At 51.3% G+C, this 21,057-nt stretch overlaps 1 protein-coding gene across 8 annotated transcripts in view; it reads right to left on the minus strand.

Moving 5' to 3' along the window:
• LOC127030137 (zinc finger protein 883-like) overlaps positions 1 to 20,119 on the minus strand; it is a 40,835-nt gene extending 20,716 nt beyond the window's left edge. For 5 of the 8 annotated variants that reach the window (XR_007768304.1, XR_007768301.1, XR_007768299.1 and 2 more), the window contains exons 1-5: positions 20,015 to 20,119; positions 18,662 to 18,748; positions 17,849 to 17,975; positions 12,334 to 12,447; positions 8,545 to 11,992 (exon numbers count right to left, since the gene is read on the minus strand). Coding sequence is in view for 1 of the 8 variants with exons in the window: in XM_050916167.1 (XP_050772124.1) it covers positions 10,524 to 11,992; positions 12,334 to 12,447; positions 17,849 to 17,975; positions 18,662 to 18,703 (1,752 nt within the window). In the remaining 7 variants the exon portion in view is untranslated. Of the gene's footprint in view, positions 1 to 1,709; positions 11,993 to 12,333; positions 12,448 to 17,848; positions 17,976 to 18,661; positions 18,749 to 20,014 lie in introns of those variants that run through there. The other 3 variants (XR_007768300.1, XR_007768298.1, XM_050916167.1) reach the window with 3 other exon arrangements.
• Between the last annotated feature and the right edge of the window lie 938 nt (positions 20,120 to 21,057).

The following is a 21,057-nucleotide window of genomic DNA, read 5'->3' on the forward strand; positions in this document are numbered from 1 at the left end:
CTCAGGGTCTCTCCTGCCCCCTTTTCCATTGCTCCCCCCTGTACAGGTTTCTTGTCTTCTTACTTCAGCAGAGTAGAAATAAAGTAAGTTACAGCAGGAACACAAAGGCAAAGTCTACTATTCCTGTTCCTGTTCCCTCTCGGTCAGGGTTCTCAGCATTCTCTACCCATATCCATCCCGGGGTGGTAGGGGGATCCAGGCCCACCCTCTCCTGTGGTCCCCAGCCCAGGGAGCCTGAGTGATGCAGTCAGGGACTGTGTTTAAATCACCTCCTGCCTCCTGCCTCCAAGCCTTCCGGGTACCTCCTGCCTGGGACTTTTTCTGATCCCTTCTGGCAGAGACCTGCTTTCTGTAGGCAGCTCCCTCCAGGCCTCCTCTTCCCTAGGCCTCCTCTTCCCTGGGTCTCCCTGTAGCTCCCCCTGGGCTGATCCTGGCCAGAGCTGAGACCTCGGTGAGGGCAGCAGCTTCATGATGTTCGCACAGCTCAGCAAATTTCCTCAGGTGCATGAACAATAAGGGGACACATTCCCTGGGGTAGTGAGATCTAAGGCTCTCAGGGCCCTTTGTGCAGTCACCTTCCAGCCCGGCCCAGCACTTCCCCCCAGGTCTCCCTCATTACCTAAAGCCTCTAGCTCAGGGATTGGTGTCAACAGCACCTGGGGCTGCCCTAGGGGGCTAGTTCCAGTCACAGGAACCCTCCTCCCTACCAGGCTGGGCACAGAAGGGGCTTTAATGAAGGCCTTTCCTTGGCACAAACCACACCGGTGAGAGCAGCAGCTGCTCAGCCCAGGATCGTAGATCACAATGGAGGCAGCAATGTCTTGTAACTGGCTTCATCACTAACTCAGACCCAGGGCCTGCAGGGTTTCTAATTCCTGTTCTCTAGTCTTCCTACACTTCATAGTCTTACAGGGCAGTGGGTGCTTCACCTCCATCCAGAGCTCTGTCAACAGGAATCACAGTGCAGGGTGCTGGGGAGGTTGTGAGTCTGTGCCCTGGAGCCTTGGTCTGGCTCCCTTCCTGGCCAGTGCTGGCCGCTGTCCCAGGCTAGGGAGAGTCACAGGCACAGTCTGGTTCACACTGACCACTGCACGGCCTGGCAGGAGCCGCACGGCTGGGTGCAGCGTGCCCTGAGTGACTAACACTAGTGCAATAAAAACAGCAGTGTAGTAGGGGGTAGCGTGGGCAGTGGCTCAAGCTAGCTGCCCAAGTAAGTAGCCAGGGGGTCCAGGCAGGTTTATTCTCAGGCAGGTAACCCGAGCTGCTGCCTGGGTTACCCCAGCTACACCACTAGTTTTAGTGAACTAGCTCAAGCAGAGCTATCCTGTGTCTGTCTACACCCACGGCAAAGCTCGCTCCCACCAGCAGTGCAGACGTACCGTCAGAGTTCCCTCCCTTCTGAACTCTGGGGTACAGATGTGGGGACATGCATGAAAGACCCTCTAATCGTATATTCCACCAGCTTAGGTTATAAACTTCCCCAAGGCACAAATCCTTCCTTGTCCTTGGATGTGTACTACTGCCACAACTGAGTAGACAAAGATTCAGGAAAAGGACCTCTTGGAGTTCCTGTTTCCCTAAAATATTCCCCCAAACCCCTTCACCCCTCTTCCTGGGGATGCTTGAGAATAATATGCCAATCAAATAGGTTAACAAGGTGAGCACAGGCCAGACCCTTGGGTTTTTAGGACATTAAAAAACCAATTAGATTCTTTAAAAAACAGAACTTTATTATAAAGAAAAAAAGGTAAAAGAAGCACCTCTGTAAAATCAGGATGGAAAGTAATTTTACAGGGTAATAAGATTCAAAACACAGAGGATTCCCCTCTAGGCAAAACTTTAAAGTTTCAAAAAAAAAAGGGAATAATGGTTCCTCTTAGCATAGGGACAATTCACAAGCTAAAACAAAAGATAATCTAATGCATTTCCTTCCTATTACTTACAGTTTGTAATCTTAGATGCTTAGTTCAGGTATGACTTTGGGAGATGTATTTTCCCTGTCTTGATTTCTCGCTGACCTGGGGAGACTACACAGAGAGAGACAAAACAAAAACCTTCCCCCACAGATTTGAAAGTATCTTCTCCCCTTATTGGTCCTTTTGGTCAGCTGCCAACCAGGTTATTTGAGCTTCTTAACCCTTTACAGGTAAAGGAGGGATTTTATGCTACCCTTAGCTGTATGTTCATGACATACCCTGAGAGAGGTTTAAATGTTACAGGTCCCAGGGGGTACAGACCCAGGGTGACCCTGCTCAGAATTCATCCCTGACATTTGCATCGAGGATCAAGCCAATCGGGGTGGGCCACCAACATGTAAAATCGCCAGGGACTCATCTGCTCATTGGGAGACCCCAGAGAGCCCTCACGTGGGACAGGTGTGGTCAGGCAGTGGAGCCACTTTTTCCCACAGCAATCAGTGGCCATTCATACCACGCTGGCATAGGTGCTGGAACTAGGGGTGGGAGAGAGGTGGTTTCCATTACATACACGGTTTACAGTTTGGTTCAATAGCTCTGCAGCCCCACTATAAAAACTGTTCCAGCATCTCTGCACACTGGCTTGTTTTCCTCAATATGTCCATTCTACAGTAGGGTCTAAATGCCCCGAGATGGGGACCCCATTGTGCTAGGCACTGCACACACCAATAGTGAGCAACCAGCCCTGCTATCAAGAGTCCATTACAATCTAATAGACCCAACAGCCCACAGGTGCAGCCATGGTGTTAGCGTGTGATATGGACTGGCTGCTGGCACAGGGACATCTGACCCTGCTCAGAGCCAGGACAGATGAGGACTGTGGGGATAGGGTTATGAAAAATTAAAAGTCTTGGTTATAAGATGATGAGATACATAGGGTACATAACAAGAATTGTTCCAGATTAAGGCATCTAAGTTTTTAAAAGTGGTAGGGAATAAGTGATCTTGGGTACACCACCCATAGAGCGTACAGAGTCAGAGTCAGTAGCGGAAAAGTGGATATGGACATGGGCGGAGTTTGTCCCTCAATCTGTCGGCATCTGGTGGGTCTTCTATGGATGGATACAGTCTGTCGGGGAAGGAAATGGGTTATTTCCCTCACTGTGTCCCTTGTTGGCTTTCTCGTTCACGCGTTCTGGTATTGTCGATGTCCTGTGATATGTTCGGTGTACATGTCCCTGGATCATCTGATGGCGTCAGATGGTCCATTAACCGGACGCAGCACTGACCGACTCCGCACGCTCTCAGCACAAGCTGACTGTTGGGTCCCATGTGCCCAGGGCTCCAATGATCAGGGCATGGATTTGGACCTTGTAGTCCTGGGCTCTCAGTGTAGGCCAGTGGGGTATACTTCTCCACCTTCTGAGATCGGGTCCCGTGGAAGGCTGAGGTCTTATTCTCGAAGGGCACTGTGACAGCCACCATGATGACTCTCCTCTGCTCTTCGCTGGTCACAACGATATCTGGGCGTAGCTGGCTGTTCGTTCCGGGGATGGCACATTTGATGATCTCCCCCAGGGTTGTTGGGATGGCTTTGACTAGTCGGTCCTGGATTGCAGTGTGTCATTACTGCCAGGCTTTGGTGTGGGGCTGGCAGCCACACATGACGTGGGGCAGGGTCTCGTTGGAGTAGCCACACTTCCTGCAACGCTTGTGTCAGTTCCCATGGCGGATGGCTCCATTCAGGGGAACGCAGTTGAGCCGGGCCCTGTGGATGAACCACCAGTCAGCGAACCAGGTGAAGCTACCCCTGGGTAGGAAGTGGTTGCTGGCATCCCATTTGCTGGTTACCTGGAAAACCTTGCCCTGGTCTGGCTTCTGCTTTAAGTTGTCGGCATAGTGACAGCAGATGGCATCCTTCGGGGTCCTCTCCAGCATCATTCTGGTGGTCAGGGTGATGATGCTCTTTATGCTGGTCTGAGCTCTTTATGCACGGTACCAGGAGTCCCAGTTCCTGGTGCTCCTCACACCACATCCAGCAACAGCCAATCCTCTTCCCTAGCTGTTGTGAGGCATTGTGGGTGCGAAACCAGAGCGAGGATAGGTCTCCCACTCTCTCCCAATCTCGGCGATACTCCTCACCATCGGGTCCGGGCACATCAGGAGGCGGAAGGTGTGGGTGATCACGACATTGCACCGGTTGCCCATCTGAGGGACGTTGGTGCCACGTTGCCTGTGCAGGATGTAAACGGGACCAGTGCACCCTGGAAATACCCTGTTCAGGAGAGGGGGAGATGTGTCTCCCCCCAACAGAGGTGAAGGCTGGAAGTCTAAGAGTGGGTGTTGCTGGTGGGCCACGGAGGGGGGATCCAGGTGCAATTGCCCTGAATGGTGACAGTGAAGTTCTTACAGCAGGGCCCTGCAGCCTGCACTTCAGCACGGCCAGCTCCAAGCACCAGCTGGCTGGGACTGCCAACCCGTGTATTTAACACAACCTAGAAACCTCTTGCAGCTGAAGAATGAAGAAAGCTGGAGAAGGGGGTAAAGGATTTTCCCTCCCACCATGGGAAGGGGGAGGGGTCATCTGCCATGGAGTCAGTGTCCCCCCCCCCGGTAAGGTTACAGCAGGGGACAAGCTAACCCTCCCAGCAGAAATGACTCACACCTGCTGATACAGGAGGGGTACAATGTGGGGATGGGGATGTGACCGCCCCGTGTCGCCTCCGGGTGGAAACTTCCAGCCCCAGCAGGCAATCACATGCGCCTACGTTCCCTCTAAGGTGCGCACCTCCACGGCCATGTAGGAGACCACCAAGGGCCATGCACCTAATTGGGAGAGCCGTGCTGGTGTGCACCCTGCACTCAGGGGTGTGGCCACAGGAGGGCCTGGAAGATGGCAGTGGGGTGAGGTGGGGGATGGGTGAAGGCGGATGGGTGAAGTGGGGAGAGGTGATGGGAGAGCTTGGGCATGCAGGGCTGCAGCGAATCTCCCATCCCCGGCACAGTGGTGCGGTGAGGAGACATGCCTCTCTTCCCAGTCCCAGAGCTGCTGCGGCACGAAGAGGCACCCCTCCCGCATCCCAGATGCTGCAGCGAGGGTGTGTGTGTGGGGGGGGGGGGTGAGGGCTGAGGGAAGGGAAGGCCTCTCCCTGCTGCAGCCCAAAGGAAACCTGTACCCCAAACCTTTCATCCCCAGCCCCACCCCACAGCCGAGCCCCTCATCCCTGCACTCCGATGTGCTGCCCCAGCCCTGAGCCCCCTCCCACACTCCAAATCGCTTGGCCCCAGCCCCGCCACACATCATATTGGTGCACATAACAAAATACATTCCGCAGATGGATGGGAAAAGTTAGAGGGAACATCACTGCTGGTTCCTGGGGGGTTGAGGCCACAGGAGTGGGGATCACATGCCTCTGGGCCGGGCTCAGTCCAGGGAGACTCTGAGCACTGCAGTGTCTGCTCAGAGCTCCGGCCCCCCACAGGCACCACAGCAGGGGGAGGGGCATGGGCAGTGTTCCTACCATGGGCTGAGCAGAGGGACCCTGCTTCCGGTTCTCATGCTGGTTGAGGGTGGCCATTTGGAGTCATGCAGCAGCTGCCTGAGAGAACCTGTCTGGGGAGGGGGCAGTTGCAGCCCGCCCCCTCCGCTCCCCGCCTAGGCCTCGATGCTGAGGACAGAGCCAAGCATACCAGAACCACCCCCCTTCAGCACATTTCTGGATTGTTTGGTCCCTTTCACCTTGGTTTATAACCTTTCAAAACAGACCCCCAAACTCAGCTGGGCCTGACCAGACAACCCCAGGGCAAGCCGGATGGGGGTGCCAGCTGGACCTGGCTCTGACAGTGATAGCAGAGAACTCCACCATCACCCTCAATCCTACTGAGAGATACCCCCTTCAACCATCCCCTCATCAGGTAGACAAACTGCCCCTGGCCCACCTCCTTTCCACCCATTCCCCACTCCTGAAAGCCTGTGTAGGGGAGCTCATTTTCCCTTGCAATGCTCTGAGTCCCCTAGGATGCAGTTAGACCATAGATGGGTGCCCAGCTTCTCCCATATGAGAACCTAAGGGTTAATAGAGAGGAAGCTAATGAGGCTCCAAGTTGGACTGGCTGATCACCACCCCGATTCTCAACAGTTCTGACCAAGAGAGCTTACTGGAAAACGACTTGCTATCTTTGTTCATTTTGATGAAATATATAAAACACACAAAATGAAGAACCTAAACTACTACCAGCACCATCAGCTCGCTCTTGGGTACACAGTACAGGTCAGATCAGGAAATGAGTCAGTCAACAAGGATCCTGCTTTGGAACCAAGTCATCCGTTCAACCAGATCATCAGAATAATACAGCAGAAAATCAACCCTTCAAAATCCTGAAACAGAAACCAAGGAGGCAGCTGTGCATTTAGTTATTCATCTCAGCTACTGAATTTCACTCAGGCAGTTGATCCGCACTGAGCCGCTCGAATATTTCAATACTAACACCAATTGATTGTTCACATTTAAGCCACAACCTTAGAGCTTCCCTCTTCGAATTCATCAGTATGTGGCTAACCTTCTCCTGCTGGCTTCCAAAGATAAAAAACTTAGTAGAGACAGACCTTACTACTCAGAATTAATAGAGACAGACCTTAATACACAGAATTTTGATATCATCTATCTGACAGCTGAGGTTCTTTGAACACTTTCACAGAATGAGGAGCACATATTCAATTGTTTTGATGGGCAATATTTAGAGTTATTTTGATTTGGGAATTTTTTTCTAGCTCCTTCCCTGCGTGGATGTGACAGGGTTCACACACAGAGGTACGTGCAGAGCCCCACTGCAGTACAATAGAAAGGCTGGGATGACACCCAGTTTGTAAGAATCAAACAATAAGACCTTGAAATTGACATGTGATGGAAACTCAGCAGCTTTTTGGACTCCCATGGAGCAGGAGGTAAAGCGGCGGTCTAGGTGACGGGGTCACAGGCTCAGTACTCCACATTCATAAGCTCTCTCAGGTATGGGGAGAGAGCTCAAGGCTGGCACAGCCTGCTGCTGCTATTATGTCTTCCTTCCCCAGAGGGGATCAGTCACAGTGTCCTGGAATGTCCATCTTTATTTGACAGGTTGCTGGTGCAAAAGGGCTTCTGGCCTTTACCCTGGTCTTTATGGTTGAGGATTCCAGCTCACCCCACATTACAGTCATTCCCCTGAAGTCTCCGGGCATATGAGGAGCGAAGGACGCTTTGTTTACAAACATTGGTACCTGATCCATTTCAAGCGAGGCAAACTTTGGGTTATCATCAGTTTGGAAAAGTCCCATTAACGCCACCAATATTCTTAAAATATCGGCTGTTGAGAACCACAAGCATTGTGGAGGTTTGAACCCCAAAGATCTCCAAAATGAAAGAAATCCAAGGACCGTTTAGAAGTTACATTAGCCTTACCTGAGGGTTAAAAGGCTGAACTGTGACAGTGGACTTCCTTAAAAAAGGAAAAAGGGTCTCAGTTGCCATAAATATAATGGATAGCCAAAACAAACAAAAAAACCTGAACAAACTACCTATTGCCTCATGCATCCATTGCCATTCATAAAAAGAATCACGGACATCTCCTGACAGACATCATACATCTTCACTTGCAGAGACGAGAGGAACTCAGTGACCCATACTGTCTAATTGGGTAAAAGGTTACACAACTTGTCGCCTTATTAATTTTACTTTAGAGCTTGTCAGAAAAAATTCCATTTGAAATAGAAATAACTGTCTTCTAGACTGGGTCTGTGTTCTCCTATACGCTATTACTCCTAGACATTCCGCCACCTCAGCCTTGGAGTGATGTTTTATGTCAGAACTCCCCAGTCCAAAGGGGATATGTGACATCAAAAAAACTTGTCAGGATTGGCCATCAGTTCGTATAGTACTAACAAAAAAAAAGTGAACCAATGGAAGTCGCGGGGTTCCAATATAATTCAGGAAATCACTAAGTTAGGCTTTAAGCAATAATGAACTTCATGTTTAATTCCATTTTCACTGGGAACGAGAACATAGTCAAAGATTATAAAATCTTATCATGTTTGTTTCATTTTAAGCCCCATTTCCAACAAGTGAGCACTGTGTAAATGTTGGCTATACCAGCCTAGGAGCTTTCCACATCTGTGAGTTCATTGATCTCTGGTTCTTCTGAAAGAAGTGTTGGTGGAAGGGGGCTCACGCTCTGTGGGAAGGTTTGCATCATGAGAAAAAGGACCTCGGCTCTATATTCTCTCCTGCCAATCGTTCATAGTAGCAGGAAGTGGAGGCGGAGTGGTACAACTACAACAGACACGAGCAAAACAAAGTGACAAGAGCAAGCAGAGAATCAGGACTCAACATTTGTACTTTCAGCTGTCTGAAACTGGAGCCTGACACATGCAGTCCCTTCTCCGTTACTGTCATTCTAACAGAATGGAAGTCCTTGGTGCTCAATCAGGCTGGGGAAGGAAAGTCCCCTCTAAAGGCATCAACTATTATTCACTTTGCATCATGGAACTCTGGATCCAAATAGTGAAGGACTTTCCAGTGCAGCCCTGGCATCCACTGGGACTGTAATCAGTGACACTGAACTAGGGAGTGGTGTTAGAAACAAACAATTTTACCTGGACTGTAGATCACCACAGCTTCCTTCTCTGGGGCAAACAATCAAGTAGTGGGTGTCTGCTATATCAGCCTGAGTTCTTCCAAATCCTTGGCCTTGGTCACAGTACATTTCCATTCCTCCAGAACACAGTCCTTTACCAAACCACCCAACATCTGAGCTGAGTTAGTGAGGAATGGCTTCTCCAAACATGCCCAATTTGTTTCTTTAATCTGGTGGCACAGGGTGTAAGTTAGGGACTAGAAACACTCCTGCCTCAGAATCCCTGTAAGCCACCAAAGGAGGGAAAACTTATTAAAAATAGATATTCTGCAGTTATCTCACTTTCAACACAGAGTTCATTTCAGTCCACATTTGAGCATCTATCACGGGCAAGTTCACACATGTACTTGTTTTCTCACGTCAGCTCAGACAGGGAAAGCGTTTCCCAAAAAGCCCACACACACCCAGTTACTTCAGTTAGTTGCAATCAGGGGTTTGCTGCTGTTACCATTTCAGAGTGGATGGAGGCCTAAGCCCGCTCCTGTTTTCTTGGCAGCGGGCCCAATGGCTTGGAGCAGCCTCTCCTGGTGCGTGAACTGCACTAGAGCTTCTGCAATGTCATCATGCAGCGGTGGGGGGAAAGACAACAATAAATTAAGGAAGGACTCTTTTAGCCAACAGTCATTTCTCCGAAAGTCCTTGATAAATCTGAGCTACATCCTGGAGAACACAACTGATATTCGATTATGTGACCAAATGGTCTTCAGGAGACAGAGAGAAACACGGAGCGGTGTAGGTCACTTTCTCTTCCATGAAAAATGAAATTCCAGATCAGGTTATATCTGATGACTCAGAAATCAGGAAAGAAGATTCACCCATTGCTTTCGCCTCTGATCCATTCAAACCTGCTTCAGCAACAGCACTTTGTTATTATGGAGTTGTTATTGGGAGGGGCGGGGGGAAGCATCATCGTAATAGGGAAAAATTCCAACCTTCTCATCTGCAAAGAATCCCAAATCCAGAAGTGGCTTCGTCAATAGACAGCAACTGGGATTTAAACTCAGAAAGATGTCACAGTGTTTGGGATCCACTGGAATTCCTCACCATGTTTGGGACATTTTCATTGCCAGCTCTAATGAGTCAGATTTAGGATCAAATTGATACTAATTGCAGAGACTCTCTGGGAGCTGGAGGGGTAGAACAGAGGTGGAAAAATTCCATTGTGCCTCACACAGATGACAGCACTGCTGGAGTGAGAGGGCATGGTGATGGGGAAGGAGGAAATCCCTCCGACTCACCCCATTTCCTTCCGGCATTGCAGAGGCTGAAATGAAACATTTGTCCTACTCCGGCTTCTCCTCTTTGCTCTCTTGAAATGTACTGTCAATAAGGAAACTGATAAAAGTAAAAATACCTGCTGCCCAGCACAACCTGTACCAGCGTGAGCACAACTGGGAAGGAGACATTTTGTCAGCAAAGAGGGAACTTGGTGAACAACAATCGCTCTGCTACTGGGGTGACAGTATAAACGTGATGCTTAGGGATTGTCCAGACCAGGAAAATGGGTGTCCATGAGGACAGGCCAAAGGGGAGGATGACAGCTAACCCCAACCCGTGCCTGGGCGATGTCAGCACTGCAAACAGAATGGTGTGTTTACATCAGGATAGCTACCTCGAGCACGTCGACTCCAAGGGAAATCTTAGAGTAGAAGACAAAAACCTAGTCCCCTTTCACTCAGTGAGACTACTTGTGGTCACCCCAATTTCCCCCACCTCGGGCTGATGGAAACTCCTTGCTGGAAGGACACACACTCCAGTGACTCACATGAGAAAGGACCACGGGATTCACCTAGAGAAGGGCGACCTGTAAAAGACACGAGTGTTCAACACACGAGGGGTCTGAGAGAACAGAGTGACACACATGGTGCAAACAAACCAAAAGGTCACTATGTGGGAATTAGCAAATGTGTTTTGTTTTTTTTAATTTTTTTCTCCGCCCTACACAGAGTTTCTATGCTGTCTCTCTCTCCTGTGAACACTCTGATGTCTTTTAAGGGGTGAGCTCCGGGTGAAACTTTTCCCGCACTCAGAGCATCTATAAGGTCTCTCTCCCGTGTGAATTCTCTGATGCACAATGAGGTCTGAGCTCACACTGAAGCCTTTCCCGCAATCACAGCATTGATAGGGTCTCTCTCCTGTATGCCTTGCCTGATGTGTAATTAGAGTTGATTTCTGTCTGAACAGTTTCCCACACTCACAGCACTCATAGGGGCGCTCTCCCGTGTGGATCCTCTGATGTGCATTAAGGGATGAACTCTGTGTGAAAGTTTTTCCACAATCAGAGCACTGATGAGGTATCTTTCCCATGTGGATATTCTGATGTTCAATAAGGTCTGACTTTACAGAGAAGCTTTCCCCACACTCACAACATTCGTAGGGTCTCTCACCTGTGTGGATCCTCTGATGTTTATTAAGGGCTGAGCTCTGAGTGAAGCTTTTCCCGCACTCACAGCATTTGTAGGGTTTCTCTCCTGTGTGCAATCTGTGATGTCGAATAAGGTGAAAGCTCTGACTGAAGCTTTTCCCACACTCACAGCACTCGTAGGTTCTCTCCCCTGTGTGGATCCTCTGATGTTTATTAAGGGCTGAGCTCTGAATGAAGCTTTTCCCGCACTCACAGCATTTGTAGGGTTTCTCTCCTGTGTGGATCTTCTGATGTATAAGAAGACCTGAGCTCCGAGTGAACTTTTTCCCACACTCACTACATGTATACGGTCGCTCTCCTGTGTGGATCCTCTGATGATTAATAAGGTCTGACCTGTCGGTAAAGCTTTTCCCACACTCACAGCATTCATAAGGTTTCTCTCCTGTGTGGATCCTCTGATGTTTAACGAGACCTGAGCTCTGAGTGAACTTTTTCCCACACTCACTACATGTATACGGTCGTTCTCCTGTGTGGATCCTCTGATGGTTAATAAGGGTGGAGCTCAGAGTGAAGGTTTTCCCGCACTCACTGCATTCATGGGGTTTCTCTCCTGTGTGGATCCTGTGATGTCGAATAAGGTGAATGCTCTGACTGAAGGTTTTCCCACACACACTGCATCCATAGGGCCTCTCTCCAGTGTGGATTCTCTTATGTTTTAAAAGGCCTGAGTGGCTAGTGAAATGTTTTCCACACTCAGCACATGTGTTTTTTCTCTCTCCTGTAGGTATTCTTGGCTGAGCTGTGGTTTCCAGGAGGTCCTGGTGAGTTCCCTGACAATTAATGGAGTTACCCACTTTCTCCGCTGGCTGGTTTCTCTGCCCTCTCTCTGGCCTGTGCTGACTCTCACAGACTTTCCCCTGCACACGATGCCTGGACACATTCCCTCTGGAGCCATGCGATAATCCCCCATGTGATGCCACTTGCTCAGAATTTTCCTGCTGAGTATTCTGCTTCTTCTCCTCACTCACCATCCCAGCACCTGCTGGGACAGAGAGAGAAACCTCAGACACAGGGATGGAAAAGGGGGAAACAAGCCAAAATCAGAGCTGGAGAGACAGAAAAGAAACCTAGTAGCTGAATTCTCCAAAACTCTTCCCCATAGGGAAGAGAGGAGGGGAACAATTCTGCCTCCACATCCCCTCAGGGAGGGAGCTCTGCCAGGTGTCAGTCAGGATGTGCAGGAAGCCATGAGCAACAGCTGCCCTGAGGATACAAGGCCGCCTGGGGATGCTCCTGAACCCCGAGAGCTCACAAGGCTTTCAAGGACTCCCAGCTGTTTCCTTTAGGCACTATGAGCTTTGAGTTGGTTTAATGATCCCTCACCTACACAGGCACCTCTCGGCATCTCCCCTTCCTCACAGCCCTGGAGATCCGGGACCCACGGCTCCTCCCCTCGTTCCAGCTGGGAGATCACATCAGGTTTGGAAACTGGACACCCTGCTCAGGGGAAAGAAAACAAGGGAGATCAGGGGAATTCATGGGACATTTCTATCAGTTTAAGCCCAGCCCATTTTACAGCAGTGAAATCCTGGGGGCAGCTCCTCAGATGCAGGAGACTCTCCATATGAGGGATTTAACTATCCCCACCTCTGCTGGGAACACACACAGCCAGACACAGCTCAGCAAAGGGGCTCCTCAAACAAAGAGACAGGAACTCCGTGTTCCAGGAAGTTAAGGCTCCAGCCAGAGGGGAAGTTACACTGGACCTGCTTTGTCATCCCAGAGAGAAACCTGGAGAGAACGGGAGAGTTGTAGGAGACCCGGGACCAGTGAGCATGGGCTGGTGGGATTCAGCGCAATGAGGAATAGGTGGGACAGGGGTGTCATTTAATGTCGTATCTCAGGGCTTGTCTACACTTGAGACACTGCAACTCTACTGCTGTAGGGAGCTGGTGTAGACACTGGGCTTTCCTGCCAGTGCAGGTCATCCACCTCCCCCAGAGGCAATGGCTAGGTCAACAGAAATATTTTTTGGTTAAAGACCAACTATTCTAACTACCCTAAATTCCACAGGTTTTTTCGGAATGTCTTCAAATTTGCTGGACAAATTTTTCATGGGCATTCAGGGAAGAGTCTGTGGTCCAAATATGGGGTGATTTGTTAAAGAGGATCCTAAGATACAGCCCCCACACATAAGGTAGCTTTTTACAAAATCATCTTGATCTGGTAACATTTGCTTGCACACAGCTGGGACTGAAACTATGGTTCTGATTTCCCCCCGACTGAGCTCAGTCACTTGGCATTGATCTCAGTTAGTAGGTGCCCCCCCTTGTTTCTTTGGGTTGGCTGTTGTCATTGAACCTGAGCTACACCCATGAATGTGAGATTGAGCCCCATATCTGCTACCTTTCAGACAACGCATGTTGTCCTTTTTTCTTGCATTCAGCAGAAGTTCACCTTGGAAGTTTTGCCCGCTGATTACAAAATATTTGGGTTCAGAGTCACATTTTAAAGTGGTCTAAAATCCACACACAGGCTTCCCGGTCTACACTTAAAAGTTTTGCTAGCATAGCTCTGTCAGATGGGGGCATGAAAAATCACACCGCTAACTATCATAGCTAGGTCAGGAAAAGCTCTAAGGTAGATACAGTTATACTGGCAAAAAATCCACTAAAAATCAAGGTAAATAAATACCCATGAACTACATTCATGCCATTAACACTGCTCAGTGCTGCCTCATGTCTCCCAGGATGTGGATGGGAGCTAAACTTAAACCTTTGAAAATCAGGAAATTATAAGTTTAAATACACCTGCAACACAATCTTAACTCTGCCCTTCCTTAAACCTTGAGCATGGGAAATAGTTCAGTAAGGCTGGTGTAAAGGTTTACAAACTATGAACGTAGGTGGTATCTTCTCCATCTCAGGAAGTCTCCAGGTCAAGACTGGCTGCCTTTCTGGAAGATGGTTTGTTCAAACACAAGGTGTTCAGCTCAATACAGCAGTAGCTGGATGAAATTCTATAGCCTGTCTTATACAGGATGGATGAATAGTCCTTTCTGGCCACAAAATCTATGACTCTACAATAGACACGAGGAAGGACTGAGAGAACATGTCACTGTTTCTGTTGTGTTCCACAGATGGGAAAACCAGCATGTATCTGCATGCCTCCCAGCTGTGTCCGAACGGCATGAGGATCAATTGGAGCAGCTCGGTAGAGCTGTGACTGTGGTAGGAAGAAAAGTGCCTATCAACATCTAGTATCAGAGGGGTAGCCATGTTAGTCTGGATCTGTAAAAGCAGCAAAGAGTCCTGTGGCACCTTATAGACTAACAGATGTTTTGGAGCATGAGCTTTCGTGGGTGAATACTCACTTCATTGGATGCATGTACACCTAATCTGCCTCATCTCAGTGCTGGGTGTTGTTGGTTGTGTCACTGAAGGTGCACAAGAGTGTGCTGTTGTCATGGAGACTGTCAGCAGCCTGGTGGCGCACATGCTAGTAGACTCCAGGGTTGATCAAAGACAAAGTGAAGACAGTGACGCAGAAGGAACACTCAGGGGAAGGGGAAGGGAGTATGTAGCATGGAGGCGTGGCCTGCCTCAGCCCTAGTCCTGGGAGGACCACAGCCCACCCCTTGGGCTGCAGAACAGGAAACCCACGCCCCCCTTCCGCCAGAAGCATCCTCAGTTTACGTGCACAGGAGCTGCCGAGGAAGATGGATGCTTCCCCCGCCGCTGCCAGAGCACGAGACCATGGAGGAGCTCCCAGCTCTGCTGCCTGAGGACCGGCCTGAGCTTCCAGAGCCACCGGCTGGCCAAGGTGCTCAGGAGCGGCCTGGGGCTATGGCTCACCACCGATCCCAGGGGCACGAGGACACGTACAGCACAGAGGTCTCAAACCCAGAGAAGGTAGCAAGTAGCCCATGGAAACCAGATGAGTCTGGTTGGGCCTTGGCCGGATACTATGCTGGTGTGTGACAGGCAGATCCCTGCTGATCCTGTGGTGGACCACTCCACCACTGTCATGGCCCTGGTGGAGTAGGGTTGGCTCGGGTCCCCCTATCTCCTGCCAGCCCACCCCTGCCAGAGCACCTAACTGCCTGATGCCCTGCCCTGACTAAGGGTCTGGGCTTCCAGACTATGTTACTCTGCCCTGACCATAGGCGCCCATTTACCAAGTTGTCAGGGGGTGCTTGACCCCCACTCTGCCTCAGGCCCAGCCCCTGTTCCACCCCTGCCTCTTCGCACCTCTGTCTCGCCTCCTGCCCGCCACAGAACAGCTGATCGCTGGCGGGTGGGAGGGAGGTGCTGACCCACAAGGGTTGCAGTGTGTGCAGAGTCTGCCCCTAACTGTTGGTGCCCTGCCCTGCCTGCAGGCCGGGTTCACAGACTCACTCTTGCCCAGCCAGAGCCAGCAGACTGAGCTCTAAAGACAGCTCATTTCCCCACTAATTGAATGCAGTGCTAAGGGCTTTGTGTGGCCTCCCTGAGGGCTGGACCCAGAGGGCTGGCCCCGCAGGATTACAGAGTGGGATTACCTTGCACGTCTGAGCTGGTTTGTATGGAGCAGGCTCAGTGTTTGAGTGATGGCCAGGGGTCATTATGCAGAACCCAAATCCAGGCTTTCCCTTAGCAAAGAGAAGATGTCAGACATCGCGCTGTGCTGCCCCTGTGCGCTGTTCCCAGAGTGGTGGCAGGGGAGGGCAGAGCGCCAGCGTGTGTCACGGGTGTGTTGGGGTGTTGTTCATAGGAGCTGACTCCGTGGGCGTGCCGGGGCTGGAGCAATCGTGGGAAAACGAGTGGGTGCTCAGCACCCACCGGGATAATCAGCTGTGGCAGCCACAAATCAGCCCTTGCGAATGCAGGGCCCCCTCAGCCTGTCCTAGCATTAACAGTTTCCAACCAATCCATTTGGTGGGTGTGGAAGGGGTGGGGGAAGTGAGCCTGCCCACACCAGCTGTTCACCCACCACCCATGGAGCCAGCAGTGTGTGGCTGTAATTCCTAGCCCGGCTCCTACTGCAGGTAAAGGTGGTCCCTTTCCAGGGCGCCATTTGGGCAGGGCAGAGGGGCTTCTGCTCCTCCCTGAGTTTCCTAGCACAGTCGGAAAATGAACTGCTGCTCCCCACCCTTCTGTCACTGGAGGATCCAGAAGCCCTTAGCTGCGAGCAGAGCTAGAATTTGCTTTGGCTGATAGGGCTGTTCCAGAAATCAGCAGCTGGGAAATGTAAATTCCCCCTTGTGCCAGCTCTGCTGCTCCGTGGCAGGGAACCGGAGGGCAGAGCTATATCATTCTGTCCACTCTCACTCCTTTGCACACAGAAGGTCTTTAATGAGGTTCTCAAACACCCCCTCCGGCTGAGAGCCTGAGAGCCTGTGCCACTTCAAAATCCCCCTGCCAGCTGCCGCAGCCAGCAGCCGTGCTAGCAGCCTGGGGACCAGAGGGACACTCAAAGCATCGTCTGTGGGAAATAGTTCCTTGTCACCCAGCTGACAGGATGAGTCAGGGGGAGCAGGTTCTGGCAAGCCTTGGCCAAGAGAAGGGACCTGATGATGCTGATCTCCTTAAGTCTCTCCCACAAAGCTGGTCAGTTTTATTTTCAGTGAAAGAGTTTATTTCAGTTCTATTTAGTCTATAATAGCCTAATTCAGTCATATTTTGGTGAAATAGTTATTTCAGTTGTTCCCAATGGAAATCAGAGGAAGTTATTGTACAGAGCTCTGCTTCGCAATCCCCAAATAACAATGTTTGCTTTCTTCAATTGGTCTATGGATTCTGGATTTTTTTAAACTATTCCTGGAGTGCTCTTAGTTCTATCTGTTTTTACAGAATTAGAACAGATCACTTTACTAGCTTCCATAATATTTGAGTGTGCCTTGAAATGACATTGTTCAGAGGGCAAATCTTCTTAACATTTAAGATGTATCGTGTCATATTGTAGTTTCATTGAGGCACGGTTAAGACTCATCCAGTTGGGTCACTGTAGATACATACTCAGGATTTCTATATCACATTATAAAACTGAACAGTTTCCAGAGGCTAAAACAGGCTTTTAGATCAGTCATTTGTAAATATAAGTTCAATTTTTTAAATGTGTTTTTATGTTTTGAATCTTTACTATACCTTGAACTGAAGTGTGTTTTCATTTGTGCTGGTGAAATATCAAATGCAGTGTATAAATAGATTGCCGTGTTTAAGAGTTGATTTCTACTTCCTGAGTAATTAATAGGGAAAGGCGGCACTGCCATTGGAGAAAGGTGATAACATTTTTATATTCTGGAAATACACTTTCAGGTGTCTTAGAGCTGATGGGAAACAAACAAAAGGAAGTATTGCTACACACAACGTACAGTCAGCCTGTGGAACTCCTTGTCAGGGGGTGCTGTGAATGCCAAAACCTGGATACCTCCATTGCCTGTATCACTACACAGGCATGAATGGATTTAGCCTAGGAGGCAGGGTCAGCATGAGCCCCATTGGGAAGGTGGGATGTAGGGCACCCAGAGGTGAAGTGACTTTCTCAAGGCTAAGCAGGGAATCTGTGGCAAAGCAGAGAATCAAAACCAGAACATCTGAGCCTTATGCCTGTGCCTTAAGCACTAGGACACCCTTCCTACCCTGAGGCAGGAAAACCTTCTGGGCCGCTTTGAGTGCGTGGGTGTGGGTGGGTGCTAGACAGAGCCACCAGGAGGGGGGAGCAGAGAGAAATGGAGTTGGGGTGGGGGCTCAGTGTTGGGGCCTTAGGGGAAGGGATGGGACCAGGCTGTGGCACCAGCTGGCAAAACCAAGTCAGGTAATGCTGAAACAGGGCAGATAGAAATTGCATTCTGGGTATGATGTGAATCTAAACTCTGCATATTTCCCCTTCTTAGAAGCGAGGGGACAGGAATCCTTACCCAGCGAGCTCACGTTTTCATAGTTCTCCTGCATGACGTCTCTGTAGAGGGCTCTCTGAGCAGGATCCAGCAGAGCCCCCTGCCCTGCAGTGAAATACACGGCCACCTCCTCGAAGCTCACCAGCCCCTGAAAGAGCAAGAGCCCCCCACTCAGCGCCTGCTGCCCCTGCCACAGCCCCACTATTCATGGGGGAGAGGAGCCAATTAAATGGAAGCTCTGAGTAGCTCACAGTCACTACGGTCCCACCCCCACCCCACTCAGAGCATCCAAGAGACACCAGGGTGAGGAGACGAAGAGAGAGCCCCTTGTCTCTCTCAGCAGTTCCATCACACACCTACTAGCCAGAGACTGACACAGGAGGTGAGCCCTAGCAAGGTCCAGGGAGAGCTCCCTGGTAGGGAGCCCAACACAATCCTCATTGTGAGGAGCTGGATACGAAGGGCCACGTCATCTCCCCTAAGCCTCGCTGCTGAGCCTCACCTTCATCTCTCACAGCAGCCACTGGTTAGCTGGGTCAGGCTCCAGCACCGGGAGCCTGGCCCATTTTCCTAGCCTCACCTTGGTGGGTCGTGTCCTCTTCTATAAATTAGGGCATTTCACCTCCAGACCTCATGGCTCTGATCCTAGACTCTAAGCCACATATTAAACAAGTCCCAGCAGGTTTGCCACCCCCTGGCCTCCTCCCTTTCTCCACCCTGTGAATTTCCTGCCTGTTCGAACCTCCAAATCAGACCCAAACCTTCCCACCACCTGTGTATTGCTGCCTCCTCCCACCTGAAGGAACCCACCAGCCACCCCCCAATAATCCCTACCTGAACTGGCTCCGCTGCAGCCATTCCTCTGCCCTGTGCCATGGAAGGACGGGATGAGCTGGAGTGAAATGTGGAGTTTTCTGCAGCCTGGCAGGGCAAGAAGGGAAATGGGGGAGGTTTCAGAACAGGCTTTAGTTAATTTCACACCACAATTCCCCCAGTTCTTTCCCAGCAGACAGACATCCTAGATTCTGCCATGGTGGGAAAATGTTTGATCTCTTTATTCCAGCATAGACCTGGCCCCTCCCACCAGGCTGAGCCCACAGAGACATTTTAAAGTCTCCCAGTAACAAAGTCTCCGAACAATATGCTAGAGGACAGCAGAACAACGGGGCTGGGCAGACTCCACGGGGACTTGTTCTGTCCTTCCCCTCCTGTGCCCTGTTGCTAGCAGGCAATGGCCACCCCATCCCCGAGGCAGCCCCATCTCAGGCTCCTCCAACAGTCCCCAGTGACCCCCTGATCCCTTCTGGGGAATGACTCGGGGCAATAATTTCCCACCCAAACAAGGACAAATCGCTGCTGATAATATGGTGGGAAACTCCCCAAAGCAGAGACTTTAAATGGCCATTTGAGACCTTTGGAAACAATAGAGTGAAAATCAGAGACCAGAGAGTTAATTTTAGGACAAACAGGGGACTCTCCTTGGACGTTATATCCAGCCCCGACAGCAAGCGAGAAAAGGAGAAGCACCAGCGAGAATTTGTACCAGGATGTGAGGGGGAAGGGGCACGGACAGGCGAAGGATGAAATTAACTCCCCCCACAGACGCTTCTCCCCTCGACTGCGCGGACAGTTCAACCCCCACCTGCCTCACTGACCTCCCCCCACCTTCCCTGCCCCACAGGGGACGCACCCCCCGGGCCACGGTCTCGGCTCCCAGCTGTGCCGGGGCCGCTCCCAGGGCTCTCTGCAGTCACTTTCCCCGGGGTCTCCCCCGGCCCCACGGGTCACCCCGTGTCCGATCTCTGGGTCTGTTCGCCCAGTTCCCGCCCCACCGCTCGCGAGCCAGGCCGGCCCCTTTCTGTGTGTTCTGCAGACACCGGCCGCGCTGCAGCCAGCGCCTGCCCCGGGATCGCCGGGGGGAGACGGAGCGTCCCGGACAGGGGGGCAGGGCCCAGATCTCCGGCCGGGGGCGGGACTCACCGCTCCCTGCCCCATTCCCACCTCCTGGCTGCTAACACGTTCACTGCCCCCCCCCGGGCTCCCAGCTGTGCCGGGGCCGCTCCCAGGCCCCCTTTGCAGCGTCCCGCTCCCCGGGTCTCTCGCTCCCTCGGGCGGGGCCTGGCCGGAGAACCACCCCCCCCCGGCCGGGCACGGGGGGGGCTAGTGCCGGCCTCTCCCCGCACACACCCGGGAGCAGCAGCTTCCCGGCCGGATCTCGGCTCACAGCGGAGGCGGCAGCAGCGTCTGGTCCGTGCCAGGCCCGGGTCCCCCGAGATCCCACAGCGCCGGGCCCAGCTCAGGGTGGGGGCAGCACACCCGCTCCCTCCCCTCTCGCTAGGAGCAGGAATCCACCTGGGAGCCGAGACCCCACAGGGCTCTGGGAGCTGTAGTTCCTTGGCCAGCTCCCTGCCTCCAGACCCGGCCCTGGCGCAGGGAAGGAACTACATTTCCCAGCATTCCCGTGGCCGCTAGGCGCAGGGAGGGGGAAGCTGAGTCTCCACGCGCTGCAGCTTGCTGTGGGTGGGGAGCTGGGTCTGAAGTGGGTGGCAGCGTGAGACGGCAATAAGTGTGGCCAAGAAGCAGGCGGCTTTGGCCCTGCTAGTACCGCCAGAGCTCTTCCCAGACTGGCTTAGGGATGCTGCTGTGACCTCGCATGGCAGCCCCCCCCAGCAGCGTCTCTAGCTGAAGCCTAGCAAGGGGGGTGTCGTGTATCAGAGGGGTGGCCAGGTTAGTCTGGATCTGTAAAAGCAGCAAAGAATCCTGTGGTACCTTATAGACTAACAGACGTTTTGGAGCATGAGCTTTTGTGGGTGAACACCCACTTCGTGGGATGCATGTGGGAGGTATGTGGCTCCCACTAGAAGTTAGAATGAAAAGTCTGGGAGGGGAGGCTCTACTGGACCTGGGTGGCTTTAGGTGCAGTACCAGGCTCGTAGGAGGATTTCCACGTCTGAGCTGTGGAAGCAGAAGTTGGCTTGTCCTTTCCAGATTTAGCTAATATTCAGGAATCCAGCACCTGCGTTCCGGAATTGAACACTCAAAATTCAGCAGTGCTCAAGCTCACTTTGAGCTGCTGTTACTTCATTTCTCCCAAATTACATATGCTGAGACACTGTAACATGCTGTAGGAAAAGTAGGATAAAACTGAGCAACAAATGCTGGTGTCTCCCTACTGCGAACTAGGACTGGAATTGCTATTTTCAACAGCCATTGCCATTCTTTTTAATTTG

The sequence above is a fragment of the Gopherus flavomarginatus genome, chromosome 10 (genome assembly GCF_025201925.1).
Source record: "Gopherus flavomarginatus isolate rGopFla2 chromosome 10, rGopFla2.mat.asm, whole genome shotgun sequence".
Lineage (NCBI taxonomy): Eukaryota > Metazoa > Chordata > Testudines > Testudinidae > Gopherus > Gopherus flavomarginatus.